The sequence below is a fragment of the Scyliorhinus torazame genome, chromosome 16, assembly GCF_047496885.1.
Source record: "Scyliorhinus torazame isolate Kashiwa2021f chromosome 16, sScyTor2.1, whole genome shotgun sequence".
In the NCBI taxonomy this organism is placed as follows: domain Eukaryota; kingdom Metazoa; phylum Chordata; class Chondrichthyes; order Carcharhiniformes; family Scyliorhinidae; genus Scyliorhinus; species Scyliorhinus torazame.
In genome coordinates, this window is record NC_092722.1 from 50,487,592 (window position 1) to 50,505,041 (window position 17,450).

At 48.1% G+C, this 17,450-nt stretch overlaps 1 protein-coding gene across 1 annotated transcript; it reads left to right on the forward strand.

Annotated features, from left to right (window-relative positions):
• The first annotated feature begins 2,542 nt into the window (after positions 1-2,542).
• Positions 2,543-10,225, forward strand: LOC140392365 (somatostatin-2-like). The gene is made up of 2 exons (XM_072477662.1): positions 2,543-2,754; positions 9,744-10,225. The coding sequence occupies exons 1-2, from the start codon at positions 2,650-2,652 to the stop codon at positions 9,957-9,959; spliced, it is 321 nt and encodes a 106-aa protein (XP_072333763.1). The 5' UTR covers positions 2,543-2,649; the 3' UTR covers positions 9,960-10,225.
• Positions 10,226-17,450: the final 7,225 nt, after the last annotated feature.

Below are 17,450 nucleotides of genomic sequence, written 5' to 3' on the forward strand. Positions count from 1 at the left end.
ATCGGAAGTGTCCAAAGGGACACATCAGTCGGATTTGCTTTGCTGAATTATGCCTGTTCTCTGCTTGCTCCATCCCAACAACAACAAGAATCAGAAAATTATCGAAACATTAGTCTCTTCTTCAACACTATTCGTCAAGCATGTTAAACGCACTTTCAAGTTTAATCTGTCTAACACAGACAGTACTAACCTGGTGGCCCCTTCCTCTTGTGCTTTGTAAAGGATTGAGCGAGATTAATGCTGGGAAGCCAAACACTTCCCTAGCTCAAATCCCCAGTGCCAGTTTAGATGGAGAAAATGAGAAACAATTTCAACATCGATTTGGTCATTTTGGCTCTGCGTCTTTGTTCAATGATCGAGCTATATGATACAGGATGCGTGGGAGGCAGTGGAAATAAAATAAAGCCAATTTCAGTTGGTACACTCTATCCTCTGTTGAAGCAAAAACTGGGTGCATAATGATAGTTCACTGCAGGACTGAGGGAATGTTGCCTGTTTGGCGATGCTATTCTTTGGATTCTTTGATAAGCAATGTCCCTCATATTCAATTGAGTTTTGAAGATCCCTCACCAATAAACAGCGGAGGCCATCCCGTTGGTATCCAGAGCAACATTCCTGATTGAACTAACATCTCCAAAATCTCAGTGCTGCTTGTTAGTGATGTGGAATGACTGCTGCATTTGTAAATATAACCGCTGAGGGTAACTAATAGTGTATCAAGTATTCAGACGCAAGTTGCTCAACTCAACTTATCTGTTTGTTCAATTCTTTAAATTACAGTTTAGGTTTTAATTAAGTTGTTTGCTTTAAATGACTAATTATTTGAAATTATGTGCAACGGTAATTTGAAATTATTAGGAATAAATTGTATTTCATGATCTGATATGATGCAATATAGTTACCGTTTTTTTTCTTTAATCCTGCCCCTATCACTTATTTTAGCCATTCGCTGGTCCATTCCTTGGATCAATGCCTTGACCAATCTGAGTCAAACTGCCGGGTTTCAAACAATGCTTGGCAGTTGACTGTCAGCCATCATCAACTGGTGCATTCTCCATGGAAATGCCTCTACCAATCAGAGTCCACTTGTCAACCAATCAGCACTCTCTTCTCATTTAGCATAAGGTTGTTATTTCCCCTGACATTGGTATTCTTGCGATTGTCCTGTTGAGTGCAAGACGAAAAGCTTTGATAAAATGTATTTTCCAGAGAAACATTTTTAAAAATTGATAGGCACGGAAAAGATTAATTAATTCATCAAGCCTGCCCCACACCATGATGCCTGGAGCATCATGACCAACCATTATCTTCCCCTCGGCCATGCAGCACCCCACGTTTACCTCCATGCCAGCCCTGCTCCTGCCACGCCTACCTCACCTGTAGCTATGTAACGTACTGCAAGAGGCAAAATATACCGTGACAAGATTGGGCGATTTGATTGTTCCTCAACACCCAAGCCAGCCAGATGAAATTCAGTGTTTTATTTTTGGGTTATATGTGTTCCTATTTTCCAAAGAATGAAATCCCAGAGATCAGAAAAAAGAACAAGGAAATTGAATCAAGGAAATAACTAACGGCATTTAAATTGAGGGATCATTTTCCAAAGCAACCTGCCCAGTTTTGCTGGTGCTTCAGTGGATAATTGCACAATCTGGTGCTACATACACCCCAGTTACACTTGATTTCCAGTCTGTATTAAGTGAGTTGATCTCAAAATTGGCTTCAGCACCCCCATAATAAGGGAAGGAAAAATGCACTAAGGTCTGGGTTCCTGATTGCTACACACCGATGCCAAATAAGGCACAAAGATCGGGCTGTGATGCAGCCACAGTTGAATAGTTTGCTAACATCAATGGTCCACACTTGCATATGAAGAGTGGGCACTCGAGAGAAATACCGGAGTGTAGTCAGCACCTGCGAAGCTGTACTCAGTAAAGATAAAGCATTTCCAGAGAAGCAGGTAAAGGAACACGGAATGTGTTTCTGGTCTGAAAGCATTGAATCCAATTCACTTGACATCGTTTTTTTTTTAAAGTATAAAACACAATATCAGATTTGGGACTTTTCAAATCATCAAATAATATTCCACAAATGGCATCAAGAAAAACGTTCAATCATATTTCAATTCCATATATACCCTGATAGATATTTACATTTGCTCAGTGCTGAACCTCTCCAACAAATTGTTCGCACAAAAAAAATTCTGACTGGGAAATGTCCGATGTTAAATATTGCATTATAGCATTTTAAATTTGTCCCTGAAGCAAAGGTTCTTGCCTCAAGTCTGGAGACAGAAATTCAACATTTAATTTAATTCAGAATTTAAAACTTTCTCCTCAGTGCTTCTTATCTTCAGGCAGAAAATTGCAGAAATTCAACGCAATAAGACTCTTGTATTGACCGATGTGTTTGTGAAGTAAACCTGGTCAGCTAAGGGTTAATCTTGGACCGAGTGTAATTGTTTGGCTTTGATGGAGCCCTGATGTTTAATGAAGCTTTGGTCTGTGCGTCAGTGACTGGGGCTGCGCTGGGTTATATAAAGGGTTAGAGATTGTCAAAGCCACACAGAGACTCCAAGGTCGAGGCACATTGAGAAGATCTCGGCCAGGCTCCGCTTCGTTCCAACTCCGCCACACCGAGAGCATCAGCATGCAGCTGCTGGGGACGGCGAGCCTCCTGTCCATGCTGCTCATCGTGTCCAGTGTGAGGGCCACGGCACCTTTGGAAGACCGGCTGAGTCTGCGGGCAAATCAGGTGAGTGAAAACTTAAGCAAGGGGAAAATCTGCAAAGAGTACGCGGCCGGAAGGGAATGACAGAACGAGGAAAAGAGAGGGAGACGACAAAAAAAAACACACAAGACAAAGCAAGGAGACAAGGAGCGAGAGGCAGATGGCGTGGGAGAGAAGTCGGGGTAGATGAATCGGGGTGACAATTACAGAAGGGGGAAAGGCAGCTAGAAAATGAGAGGGGGTGGATGGATGGAGGTAGGAAGAAAACCTGAGCAATGAATGATTTCAGAGAAGAGGAAATCTGTGAGAAGAAAAGAAAGTTTCAGTCAGGTAAGTGGCATGAGTGTGGGTTAGAGTGAGAGGAACTGAAAGTAACAGTGACAAAGGCTGGGGATAAAATGAGAGAGAGAGAGAAAATAACAGGTGGCGGGGATGGCAGAAAGATATCTAGTAAAGGGGCAAGAAGTGTAGGTGAGGGGGAAAAAAATAACTAGAGGGATGAACAGACAAAAAAGTGAGAGAGAAGTAGAAAATGAGAGTGACTCTGGAAGAGAGTCAGAGGTGGAAATAATAGAGAGACAGCAACTGACAGAGGTTGAAGAGAAAAAATAAATGAGACAAATATGCACACCAGAAAGTGAGAATGACAGAGAGGTGGTGAGAGAGGGACAGAAGCAGAGTACGAGAATTTTTTTTTTGAGTTGGCTGATATCCATGACTGGTCTCTTGGTGGGGGGGGGGGGGGGGGGGGGGTTGTGATAGTTATCCCGGGATGCACAAAGATTTTAGTGTATGAGTCTGCCTCTGGACTACCTGGGAAGCAGAGTTAGTCATGCCGGCACTACTCACACAAGCAGCTTCCCACCCCTTTAATCACATTTAGTTTTGGTGCTTTAAGTTTCCTTGGCGATTCTGCTCACTTTGATGCAGTACCCCTTTAAATGGCAGCCTCTTCATTTCTCCCCCAATTTGTTCATTTTTGTTTTTGTGGTTACCTCAAAAGAAGCACAACCAGTTTCCCAGAATTCGACATAAACATGCATCAGCGTAAAAGTGAAAAAAGAGACGCAGCGAGAGGGAAAAAGGACAGAGAATATTTAAAAAAACACACAAAGAGAGAAACTAAATGAAAAGATTAGGGTGCCGGAAAAGAAGCCTTTCATTCCGATGATGAATGCGGAGGAGACAAAATCCTTTGAATAGAAGTGTAGCATGCAGTAACTAGGAGAGTGAGTGACATGAAACACAAAAAACAGAGCAAGACAGGTGGAACAGTAATAAGTAAGCCATGACAAGCAATAAAATGCAAACTGTGTGTTCTTACCTCCCTGGCGCACAATGTTCAAAGATGCCTACCCATTATTATTAGTCTAATAGGTCCCCTCGGTCAATGTTAGTGTCATGTCAGCTTAGCTCCACTCACTGACGCCAAAATATTCCCTCATCCTTCACTTCTCAGTGCTGAGTGGCTTAAAATGATCCCCAAACTACAAATTACTGTCGGTGTTGTAATTGTATGAACACTTTGTGTACTCCCATCTGAATTCGCCTCTGGGTTAGCAGAGCTGTATATGTGCGAGTGTGGACTTTTGAATAGATACTCGAGATTTTACTGTGTGTTTTCTGTGTTAACTTGTCCTTTGCTGCTCTCTCCAACAGATGCTCCTGTCCCACTTAACCCCCATCTCATTATTCAGCGGGTTTCTGTTTAATTATACATGACCGAGGACAGCATGTGGGAGCCCCCTCCCTGTTGAGTTGAAGGGAAGGGGGTCCTTGGCAGGTGCAACAACTTTGTGCTGGATACTTGGGTAAGGATAGACTGAGAGACAATGGGTTGGATTCTCCGTCCCGCTGCACCAGATTTCCGGTTCAGCACGCCGGCGCGATGCTCCGTTTCGCCAGCTGGTCAATGGGGTTTTCCATTGTGGGGCAGGTCCCATACCGTCGGGATACCCTCGGGCTGCCGGCAAAATGGAGAATCCCGAACGGCGGAGAATCTAGCCCAAGGTTAAAGAGAGAGCGAGTTTTATATGATCACGAAGGAGTCCACATCGAGTAGTTCAAAGAAACTTAGTTTATTTACAATCACTATTATATACATCACACGGCAAATCCCAACTGGGTCTGCCTTGCCGATGCCAAACTGGCCAGCTTTATATATCATCGAACAATATATTGTTTAGAGGTCCCCCACACCCTTAACGGGGAGCTCGCATTCCGCAAGGTTCATGGGGAAGTTAATTGTTCCCACCCCGTAAGACCCTTGTGGGTTATAATGAGAGAGAGGGATTCCAGCCGTGAAGATAGGTCTCTAGATTAAATATAAAATGCCTATCAGGTACCGATTTCCAGCCAGGCGGTGCTATAGCATCAATGCTCAGTCCATTGGACACCCCTTCCATTTGAAGATGGTGCTAATTTAATGTATGTCAGAAAGATGAAGGGCAAAGCCATTTTTCCCTTGACTTGTATATGGAATTGGGCTTGATTTTTGACCATGTTTTCTGTTTATCTAACCGTTGATCAGAAATGAACGGTTTTCTCATTTTAGACATGGATCAGGTCTATCACAGGTACAGAGCAAGGTGGCTCTTCCCCCTACCCTGTCCCAACAATTATTTTCCCACCTTTCTCAGACAGAACTGACCCACCGCCCTCACAGGGATGAATTGTTTCCCATTCTGTAGTCTCTGAGCCGTGATTTGCTGTGGGTGGTTTCGTGCTTGAACTGTGGCCGATTCTGTCCACGAACCTCTGGAAACAAAGCATTGGCTTGGATTTCCCGTTTAACAGAGAGTTGCTAAACGTTGTGAAGCTGACAACACCCATATCCGCCCCTTAACAAAACAGGATGGCCATTATCACAATGTATTACATTTTGAGATGGAGTTGATAGTCACTATATGTTGGGATGCATTAGCAGAAGATTCTAGCACATCATTGTTTTACGCAGGTTCAGTATGTCTCGCAGCTCAGTAACTTACGGCAAGGTCAAAAGGTCATGAGAGCAACTTGATCCAATCTCTAGAATTCTGGCAGCAATGAATCATAGAACCCGTACAGTGCAGAGGGAGGCCATTTGGCCCATCAAGTCTGCACCGGCCCTCTGAAAGAGCATCCTATCAGGCCCAAACTCCGTCCTATTCCCGTAAGCCCAGCTAACCTTTGGACGTCAGGGGGCAATTTAAAATGGCCAGTCCACCTAACCTGCACATCTTTGAACACTAAGGGGCAATTTTTGTACGGCCAATCCACCTAACCTGTACATCTTTGGACTGTGGGAGGAAACCGGAGCACCCGGAGGAAACCCACGCAGACACGGGGCGAACATGCAAACTCCACGCAGACAATCACCCAGGACTGGAATTGAACCCGGGTCCTTGGCGCTGCAGGGCAGCTAACCACTGTGTCACCATGCTGCCCATAATGCTGCATCTCATCCAATCCCTCAGTGGAGGGAGGGTGTACAACACCAAGTGAAGGATGGGGTGGAAGGATGGGGAAATCAAGGGCTTGGGCGGCAGGATTTGTCTGGAAATATTCTTGTGCAATTGCTGTAATTGTAACAATTATGAAAGCTAATTAAGTAGCTGACGATCAGATCCTTTTGTTAATGCTATGCGCTGAAAAACAGTTAAATGAATAAATGGGTGAATAGAAACATGTTTAGAAAGGGCTGAGGGAACTTTGGGAGGTTATGGGTTCTTAATTATTTTCCCTATTATTCCAACTCAAGGTATTTGCTGCTGAGCAGGTTAATATCAATGTGCATAAGTAATAAATGGTGGGTTAGTGATGATCTGTCCAAAGGCAGGTCCTCTGTTTATTCCTCTTCGGTTGCTTGTAAGAGCTTCCCATTTTCAGATTCAGTCAGTTGGGAGGGTAAAATAACACATGAGGTTTCCCATCCCCTTCCCCATGTGTGCTCAAGCGAAGCACCAGTCCTCCTATCCTGAAGGACCCTTTACCTGGAAGCCACCGTCATCCCAGCTATTCTGGCTATTTGAGTTACCCTTTCAACACCACCAACAAAATTGTTGGATCCCTGTGATGCGACCATCAATTCACACGAGACGATTAGTAGAAGTGAACAGTGGTTTTAATAAGCTAGATCTGTGCCTGCCTGCGCAGCTCTGTACTGAGTGCCGCCTACAGGGTGCAGATCTATATACCTCCCCCGGGGGGCGGAGCCACAGGCGGAGCCCACAAGGGCATCAACATAATACAATACAGTGGTGAATTGTAGCAGCAATACGTTCACCACACCCTGCTGTTGGCCATGGCTCATAACCCTGACCAAGGGATCCTTACCTGGGGTAACTGGAAGAAGTGCAGGGAAGACCACTCTCTGAGGTCTTAAACGACCCTCTTAACCTAATAAATGAGGTAACTGGGTTCATAATCCAATGGATGAAAGATTGAATGTATTATCTACATTGCACTTGACCATCCTTTCAGACTAAAACCCATTCAGAGGCAGAATTTTACAGCTTAGAAATTTGACTTTCCTCTGGTGCACTTGTATTCTGCAAGTCCACAATTACTCTCCCTTTTCCTCTCCTCCATTCCTGAAGGTGATAATCCATGCCGGGATATAGGATCATCCTGATACATTGAGTGTGAAGTTGGACTGTGATTCTCTGTGGCTCAGGACCACAGCAGTGATGAATTCCGATGATCCATTGATGAGTTTTATGATCTCCCTCTCATTTTGGAGTGAACATAATGCTCAATATATTGGTACTGTTGCTTTAAGAATCGCGAATGCCTCACGGAGCTGCTATGGAGCTGATCCACATGCTCCAATCAACATTGTGACCGAAGAGAACATTATTCTGTGAGCACAGGAAAACAGAGTAAATCTCTTCAGCACTCTGTACGGTGTATAACTATTTTTTAAAAGTGCACAGGGCAGAGAGAGAGTGCCTATTATTGAGCTCAACACTAAATGACTTTCCATGGATGGTAGTGGCTGCTCATCTGTGATATCCTTGGTGTAACCCAGCTCTACACGTCGGGCGCCATTGTCCCCCTGTTCCGCTATGAGAAATCACCCTGGGCGCCTGCTCGTGGTGAAATGTTTAACTTGCATCTCCCCGGGTTATATAAATATGTACAATAGCAAATGCAGTCATTAAATCAACAACAGAAATGAGGCAGAATTTTAAATCCTGCTTTGTGAAAACTTTAAAAGTAGGCTGTCATTTAAAAACACAAAGTTTATCCAGAGTCATCATAGAATGTGACAGCAGAGAAGTTCAGTCCATTGTGCCACTCCCTACTCCAGATTCCACCCTGAGGGCGGGTGAGATCCTGACCATTATCCTGTGACACCCGCAGGTGGCAGCAGGCATCAGGCAAGCACAGGATCAGGCCTCCATGGCTTGCTGTGCCTCACTCACAAGGCTTGAGCTGTTGGAGCATAGTGGGGGGAGCTGACAAAAAGAACTATCCGCCAGCAGGAGCTGTCACTGCATTTGGTGGACAGGGGGAAAATGCAGGGGTGGGGTGGCAGGAGAATCAGAAAAGAAGGTGAGATTTTTCACTGTTAATTAGCACTCGCATTTCGGAGACCATGGGCGTCATTCTCCGACCCCCCGCCGGGTCGGAGAATGGCCGTTGGCCGCCGTGAATCCCACCCCCGCTCCCGCGAAGTCTCCGGTACCGGATATTCGGCGGGGGCGGGAATCAGGCCGCGTCGGTTGGCGGGACCCCCCGCTCAATTCTCCAGCCCGGATGGGCCGAAGTCCAGCCCAGAAATTGCCTGTCCCGGCGTAAATCAAAGCTGGTATTTACTGGCGGGACCAGGCGGCGTGGGCGGGCTCCGGGGTCCTGGGGGGGGCGCGGGGCGATCTGACCCCGGGGGTGCCCCCACGGTGGCCTGGCCCGCGATCGGGGCCCACCGATCCGCGGGCGGGCCTGTGCCGTGGGGGCACTCTTTCCCTTCCGCCTCCGCAACGGTCTCCACCATGGCGGAGGAGGAAGTGACTCTCCCCACTGCGTATGCGCGGGAAACTGTCGGCGGCCGCTGATGCTCCCGCGCATGCGCCCCATTTGCGCGCCAGCTGGCGGGGAAACAAACGCCATTTCCGCCAGCTGGCGGGGCAACAAACGCCATTTCCGCCAGCTGGCGGGGCGGAAATCCCTCCGGCGCCGGCCTAGCCCCTCAATGTTGGGGCTCGGCCCCCAAAGATGCGGAGCATTCCACACCTTTGGGCCGGCGCGATGCCCGTCTGATTGGCGCCGTTTTTGGTGCCAGTCGGCGGACATCGCGCCGTTGGGGGAGAAATTCGCCCCATAAGACGTAGGAAGGCAACTCGCCACCACCTTCTGAAGGGCAACTAGGGATGGGCAATAAATGCTGGTCCAGCCAGCGACGCCCACATCCCATAAATGAATTTTTTAAAAAGGAGCAGAAGGAGGCCATTCGGCCCTTCGAGTCTGCTCCGCCATTCAATGAGATCATGGCTGATCTGATATAATCCTCAATTCCACTTTCCCGCCTTATCCCCATAACCCTCGATTCCCTTACTGATCATAGTCAGAAGAAGCTCCACTCTAGATAATGCAGGCCAACACTTCACTCTAGTAGTGATGGTGTACTACCCTGTTGGAGGTGCTGTCTTTCCAATAAGATGTTAACCCCAGGCCCTGTCTGTCCTGTCAGGTGAGCATAAAAAATCCCAAGTCGACCTGATCAACACGATTATTACACTTCCGGTTGTGGGCGCTTCCTGTTGGTTGTCACATTCCGTACATTAAAACAAAGTTGTGCTCTGGGAACAGCATTGGGTGATAAAATAACCCAGTACAAATTATTTCTTTCTCTTAATTAGGAGGAGCTAAGTCGGCAAGTAAGCCTCAGGTTAAAAAAAAAGTTTTAAAAAAGTAATTTTCTTCACCCATGGCACCTTAAATAGAATCGTCAAATTCTTGTGTGCTCAATGCTCCGGAGCACAATTTCCCACACAGGTAACTCAAATGTATCATGTCCTGTGTTTGCCCTTCAGGAGCTGAACAAAGAAAGGAAAGAGATCATTTTGAAGCTGTTATCCGGACTGCTTGACTCCAGCAGCAATCAAATCGCGATTGAGAACACTTTCCCGGATCCTGAGGATGTGGAGGAGATGAAAGTGGAGGAGAGGTCCCGCTTCAGCCAGTTACCGCAGAGAGAGCGCAAAGCTCCCTGCAAAAACTTCTTTTGGAAAACCTTCACCTCCTGCTGACGACAGGCAATGCCACCAGGCTGCCAACTAAAGCCGCCAAGAAAGGAACTGATTTAGCACTGTACATAAGCTGCTTTTTATTTTATTCGTCTGTGAGGGGGTGGTAGAGGTTGGGGGGGGGGTTAACATTTTCTGTCATGCACAAGAAAAATAAAAAAAGCATGATTGTGTGATTTCACCGCAACCTGTATGTATTTATTTTCTCTCCCAGTAATGTTGTAGCGCTCAACCTGCCAGAGCAATAAAGTGGATCCGAGATAATCAAATCGATTCCATCATTTTACTGACTCAATTTTCCGAAGGGGGATTTGATGTTCTGTGGAATTGAGGGCCTTGAGCATGGAGGGGGGGGGGGGGGGGGGGGAGTGTCAGGTAAATAGTGAAAACCACGTAGAGAGATGATTAGAGACAGCAAACGTAGGTTGGTGAGAGAGAAGGTGAAAAATACAAGAGAGAGTGGGCAGTACGAGAGAGGGAGAAATCGATAGCGGACGAGTGCGCGGTCAGTTCCAGCCCCACTCGTCTCGGACTCACAACACAAGTGAATTAACCAATAATTCTTATAAAAATACACACCGTCTTTGGCCCTTGGCTGACCAATAATTACAGTCACCAGGTTTGTAAATGTAAACACAATACTGTTTATTTATAATAAAAACTATCTTGAAAAAATGCAGTAAATGCAACTGGTTAACTATCACCTAACCCCTAACTCTCACTTTAATTGCCCCACCCTTTGCCCACACACACACAAGACAGACAAACACAGAGGGGAAAGGAGTGAAAAAATAATAAGGATGAAAGTCAAAAGATGGTTATTCTTTAGCACACTTTCCTCGCAGCAAGCTTACAAACTGGAGTCTCTGGTTTGTAGCAGATAATGGTCTTTTTTGTAGAGTCATTCAGTCAGGATCCTTGTGGTTTAGAAAATGGAGTACTCACAGGCAGCAGGCTTTCTGCAGAGACACTTTATTTCTCACCAAACTAGGCCTTCAGCTCAAGCTTCACATTCGGGCCTCTATCTTTCTATAGAGACACTTTACTTCACATCAAACTTTGCTTTCAGCTCGTGGTTTGACTTCAGGCCTCTGTAGTTTGAAGAATCCAAAGGCCACAGGCTTATTGGAGAGAGTTTAGCTAGGATAGACAGGGACTGAACAGGAAGGACCCTTATATACCGCCCCCATAAAAAAATGAAACTTCAAGACATGGAGTCCTGTAAAAGCTACAGGCTGCTCTGTAATATTCTCCACTTTTATTCCCTTTTCAGAAACCTCCTTAGGAATCCAATGAATCTCATGGGCTTTCCCTGCAACTTCCAACATGCTGAATGAACATGTCCCACCTTGTTACAATGGTAACACCTTGACTTCCAAAACTCACCTCCACCCTCAGTATGAAATGAAAATGAAAATCGCTTATTGTCACAAGTAGGCTTCAAATGAAGTTACTATGAAAATCCCCTAGTCGCCACATTCCGGCGCCTGTTCGGGGAGGCTGGTATGGGAACAGTATCTTCCTCCCTGGTCTGAGGAAGAGATCTCGAAGCATTAACAGCTTTCCTTCTTTACCTTGGCTACCTGCTTTCCTTTCGTTCTCCCACTTCCTATCCTTTTCAAGACAGACAAACACAGAGGGGGAAGCAGTGAAAAAATAATAAGAATGCAAGTTAAAAGAAAAGAGTCTTTGCTTCAGGTGGTGGTTCTTTAGTACACTTTCCTTGCAGGAAACTTGCAGACTAGAGTCCCTGGTCTCTAGAGTCAAGGGCATCAAAGGCCCCCACCTCTGATGTGCACCCTGGGGTCACACAAAGACGTAGCACTGGACCACAGAAAATCAGGAAGAGTGAGGAGCACTGAGTGGGCACTGGTGGGGTCACTATCTGTAGCTAGGGGAAATGGAAACCTGTCACAGTAAAATATTCACTGTTAAAACACCCCACACATGTGAAGCCTCTGTCACATTATCTTCACGGTGAGCCTACCCTCACCCCCACCCTCTGTTGCCCTCCACTCCCCAAACCCCCCTGCTTTCCGGACACAGTGGTCCAAGATTAAAAGCCCCCGATGCAGACCCCATTCAGCGGTTGGGGGTGAACGCTGCTGTCAGCAGAAAGACAGGAGTCAGACTTTAGCAGATACTGAGGAGTACCAGAGCTCTCCTCACAGGGGGTTATCATCACTCTCCTGCCTTGTATACTGACTCTCTGACAGTGCCGACACAGACCCATCACCCTGGAGTGATGTTAAACAGACCCTGGGAGCGTGGAAGAGTGGTTGGGGAGGGGGGAATGTGATGGGGGTCGGGGGAATGTGGGGGAGGGAAATGAGGGAAGGGGAAAATGGAGGGAGGGACGGAAATGAGGGCTTTGCGCTGACGGACACAGCCTCATCCTAGGAGAATCTGGAGACGATGAGGGCCTCCCTGGTCCTCCTGGCATGTCGGACAATCGCCGCTGCCTGTGCTGCATCCTCCGAATCCTCCTCGGGCTCATCCTCCAGTCCCTCCTGGACCGCCACATCCTGCTCATCCTCCCCTCTCAGATGAGGCCGCATGTCCCTCCACCTCCTCCTCTTCCTCCTCTAGCACATCGCCCCAGCTGTGCCAGATTGTGGAGGGCACAGCAGACCACCAGAATGTGGGAGACCCTCCGAGGGGGGTGTGCTGCGAAGCACCACCAGAGCGTTCCAGGCATTGGAACCACATTTTGTGCAGCCCAATGCCCGTTCAATGACAACACGGGTGGCAATGTGGGCCTCATTCTACCGGGTCAATGCCTCAGTCTCAGGCCTCTGCACTGGTGTCATCAGTCATGACTTCAGTAGGTATCCCTGCGAGCCAACCCGTCATCCTGGGGTGGTAATCGGAGATCTCTGAGTGCCCCAGAATATCGCTGTCATGCATGCTCCCGGGATAGTAGACACACACATGCATGTTTCTGAGGTGGTGGTCGCATATTAACTTAACATTCAGGGAGTTGTACCCCTCCCTATTAATTTAGGGCACTCCCTGATGTCCCGGTGCTCGCAGGGTGACATGCGTGCCATTGATCGCCCCCTGGATCTGGGGCATCCTGGAGATGGCAGCGAATCCTCCAGTCCGGGTAACTTGGTGGGCCTGGTCCAGCTCAAAGGTGATGTGGCCTGATCCCTGGGAATACAGAGCATGCGTCACCTCCTGGATGCACCTGTGGGCGGAAGATTGAGATATACCACACAGGTGCCCACTCGAGCCCGAGAATGACGCATGGCATGGAAACTGAGAGCTGCGGTGACCTTCGCAGTACCAGGAACTGGTGTCCTCCTACATGGGGTGCCATTGTCTCTCTGCTGAGATGGAGTCTTATGCAGCATATGGTGTCCATCAGCTCATGGAATAGCGAACGACATCTGTATGCCATGGGCTGTCGCTGGCCTCCCCTTAAGGCTGCCTCCTCAGCCTGATGGGCAGCTGGGTCTTCAGGGTGTGCGGTGGCTCTCTGCACATGGGGTGCCTCCTCCAGCCTGTATTGTTGCTGCTGTCTTCTATGGCGTCTGCCCGCCTCGGCTGCCACTAGCAACACGAGGGTAGCCTCCATGGGGCCACAACAGCAAACATAGTTTTATATGGCAGATATTGGTGAAGGAAAAAGAACAAAAATCCATTCGGGCTTCCAGGATCCTCAAATCCCCCAAGCCTCTCCCACCCTGACCATGACTGACCCACCTTCGCTCAGAGTGCTATCCAGCAAGCCAGTTATGCTGGCAAACTGGTTCTGCACACTCGCCCTGGCCAGGTCAGGAGCCCCTGGACACCAGACCCCTACCGGGAACATTAGGCAGGATGTACTCAACTGCCCTCCATTCATCCAGACTCTTGGCCTTTGGCCACGAGAGGATCCTCAATGTTGAACCTCTGCTCTTTGCTGCTTGATTGTTGGCAGCTGTCTCCATGGTGCTGACGCTCCTAAAGCACAGGCACAATGTCCAGGCATCAAAGTTTGCTGGACATGCCGTGCACTAACCATCCTCTGAGACATGGCACCTGTTCCCTCGAGGAGGCACTTGAGAGTTGAGAATATTTTGTTTATTAAATCGTCAACTGTAACAAAGATTCTAAAATCTTACGTAACATTCCACATAAGACCATAAGATATAGGAGCAGAATTAGGCCACTCGGCCCATCGAGTCTGCTCCGCCATTCAATCATGTCTGATGTTTTCCCATCCCCATTCTCCTGCCTTCTTCACATAACCCCTGATCCCCTTATGACACTAACCATTAAACAACAAGGAAATATCTCTGTTCCGTATTGGCACCAATACAAAACCATATCAGCTCATTTTCACCAAAACAAAACACACGGTATCACCCCTCACAGGTTCCTCAACAGAAATGGAGGATAAGCCTGAGAATCATGTCCAGAACTTTGTCATAGAAATCATCTGTCCATCAATGTGTTACTGTTCCACGTATCTATGCCATTCTCCGTCCAGACCCTCCCACACAGTCTCATCAGATCCAAATCCTGGCATCCACATATTCCACCGGCGGTCAAGGTGCAGCTGAACATCTTTGAGTTCCAGCGTCTTTAACCCAAGGTTACACGCCAGCTAGATGCAGCACTCACCACACCAGCAACTAAAGCATCAGCAATCTGAGAAAGCACCTTGTCAACTGCGTCATCAGGTGGCCCATTTTGATCAATGTCGTGCACCAGTTCCCGCAGTGTCTTCTTGCTTCAAACCGGATAGCCTTCTAGACTCGTACGTTCCCCTGAACCCGGTGTTCCAGGACCCAGGTGTCGAAGAAAAAACTGCCTTTCTTTCTGGCTACAGAAAATGAAGGAAACAGCAACAGCAGTCTCCAGGCATTTGCAGCCACCAGCAGGAGCAAGCAGCAATTACAACCTGCAGCTGGGAAGTGCTCTCACAACTAACACGGCTAGTTCCTCATGTTAAATAGCCTTCAGCTGTGAAGCTAGAGGCTGTTCACAATCAAAAGGGGTTACATTGAATTTCAGGATAGAAGCCAGAGCAGGACTCTGTCCTGGAGGTGTTTGGTAGGACAGACAGGCAGCAGCTGCGGCTGCCCCTGTTATGGATCTCCACAATATTTAAAGCTGGCTTGAAGGCCTCACAGACGCAAAGCCCCCTTATACCCCTGGCCCACGGGTAACCCCCAACCTGGAACGTTTCAGCCCCCAGGCTAAGACCAACCCCCCCTGAGGCGTACCCCACCACCCCAGAGCACTGGAGCAACAATCTTTGGTGCCTTTGAGCTGCGTGCTGGTATATGGCAAGGGTTACTCACCTTTTCATCTCCCCTCAGTGGCCATTGAACCAGCTTCACGTTTTTGAAAAAGAGTACTAAATGACACCCACGTGACCTCCCGCTGGAGAGTTATGTAATTCCCGGGAGACCGCTGAATTCAACTTCAGTCTTGATAATGAGATTGATATGAATGCAAATTAGGCCTTTGTAAGGGTCCTTTCTGTTTATTCCCTGCCCATTCCCCTATTTCTCCTTTCTTTTATTTTTGCCATTACATTTTTAATTTGTGGATGATTAATGGACATGTGTCTTTGAGGGAAGTGGCCTGTGCCATTAATTTCAGCAGAGGATTTCAGCAGCAGGAGAGATCACTGTGCTAGTCTGTGCTGGTTCGTACTGGAGTTGTAGACTGAACTGCACCTGCTGGGACTCGGTTTGATTGATTTCGCTGGTGGCCAATGAATTGGCCCAAAAGACTGTGCTCTGCCCGGTCCTCTGGTAGGCCTGGAGACGGCAGCCATGGGAAGGAGGGGCAGCTGTAGTGAGCTCCAGAGGCCGCTGAATTATCTGGCGCTGTCAGTCCTGGCGGCCCCCCCTTTGCCTGCACCATGGTGTCAACACCTTCATCAATGTTCCTCAATAACTGGGCCAAGCTCTGCAGTGCCTCGGCAATGTCCACCTGCATCTGGAACACATCCCTGAGCAACTGTGACAAGATTTGAGGCCCTCAGGCATGGTCGTCACAGACTGAGCCATTCCTTGGACGCTCCCACTCAAACCGTGGACGTCGTGCTCCAGGTTTGCAGCAGCATTGACCTCGGAGCCGTGCATTGTCGGCATCTCCTATGCATAAAGCATTTGGGATTCCACCAAAGGATGTAGCTCTTGCTCGAATGTCGCTGACACCCCCTCCTGAATCCCACAGCTGTGTCCTATCATCTGTATCAGCTCTGAAAGACCCTTGTCCAGAGGCTCGGCATCTGACTGGGACCCAGCTGCATCCTGGGAAACTGCTGTCTCCTTTGGATGTTCATGTCTCCCCCTGATGTGCATCAACAACTGTGTGGTGCTCACTAGATTGTGCCCCAGATGCCTGTCCACTAATGTCGCCCAACCAGGTTTGTGTCTCTGCACTGGCGGAAAGTGGGGGTGACAGCTGTGACTCCTTACCAGTGGTCTCCTCCAGCTCTCCTCCGAGGTGTTCTCTTGGGTGGCAGGGGGATGGGAGGGGGGGGGGGCGGGTGAGCTTGGTGACGGACTTCCTCATCAGATGGTGATCCTGCAAGACAATGGACTTCTGCTCAGTGAGGAGATTCTGCTCCTATGTGTTATGGTCTTATGGAAGGATCATTTTATCTGATGGTCATCTGGATGAAGTGGCAGTGGATCCTCACCAGACTGGCACAGGCCAACCTCGCTTTGGTGACTGCTCTCTCCTCGGGCAACCTCGTGATTTCCAGAGCTTGTTTCTCATTAGAGGTGAGGGCTCGAATCTCTGGGATTCCACCCCCTGTCTTGGTCCTGTTCCATTTGGTAAGTCTTTACCACTTTTATCACTAATAGTTGAAAATACGTTTTGTGGTTTATAAACTGTAAGGGCTATAATGCTCAAAGCCTTGGTTGCTCCTCTTGCTCCATGTGGGAAGCCGGGAAACTTTCCAGTGTCTGGGATCAGCATGTGTGCAGGAAGTGTCTCCAGCTACAGCCCCTGGAAGCCCCGGTTTCGGAGCTGGAGTGGCGGCTGAGGACACGGTGGAGCATCCGCGAGACGGTGAGTGTCATGGATAGCATGTGTAGAGAAGTGGTCACACCGCAGACCCAGACTCCTCAGGCAGAAAGGGAATAGGTGACCACCAGGCATAACAAGAGAGAAAGGCAGGCAGTGCAGGAATATCCTGTAGCCATTCCCCTACAATGCAGATATACCACTTTGGATACTGTTGAGGGGAATGGTCTTTCATGGGATAGCTAAATTCAATGCACCACGGTTGGTCCTGCTGCAGAGGGGAGGAGTAAAAAGTGTGGGAATGCAATAGTTATAGGAGATTCAATTGTGTCTGAGGCCACAAACGAGACTCCAGGATTGTATGTTGTCTCCCTGGTGTTGGGGTCAAGGATGTCTCGGAGTGGTTACAGGACATTCTGGAGGGGGAGGGTGAACAGCCAGTGGTCATGGAATACATCGGTATCAAAGACATAGGTAAAAAAGGGGATCCTAAAAGCAGAACATAGGGGGTTA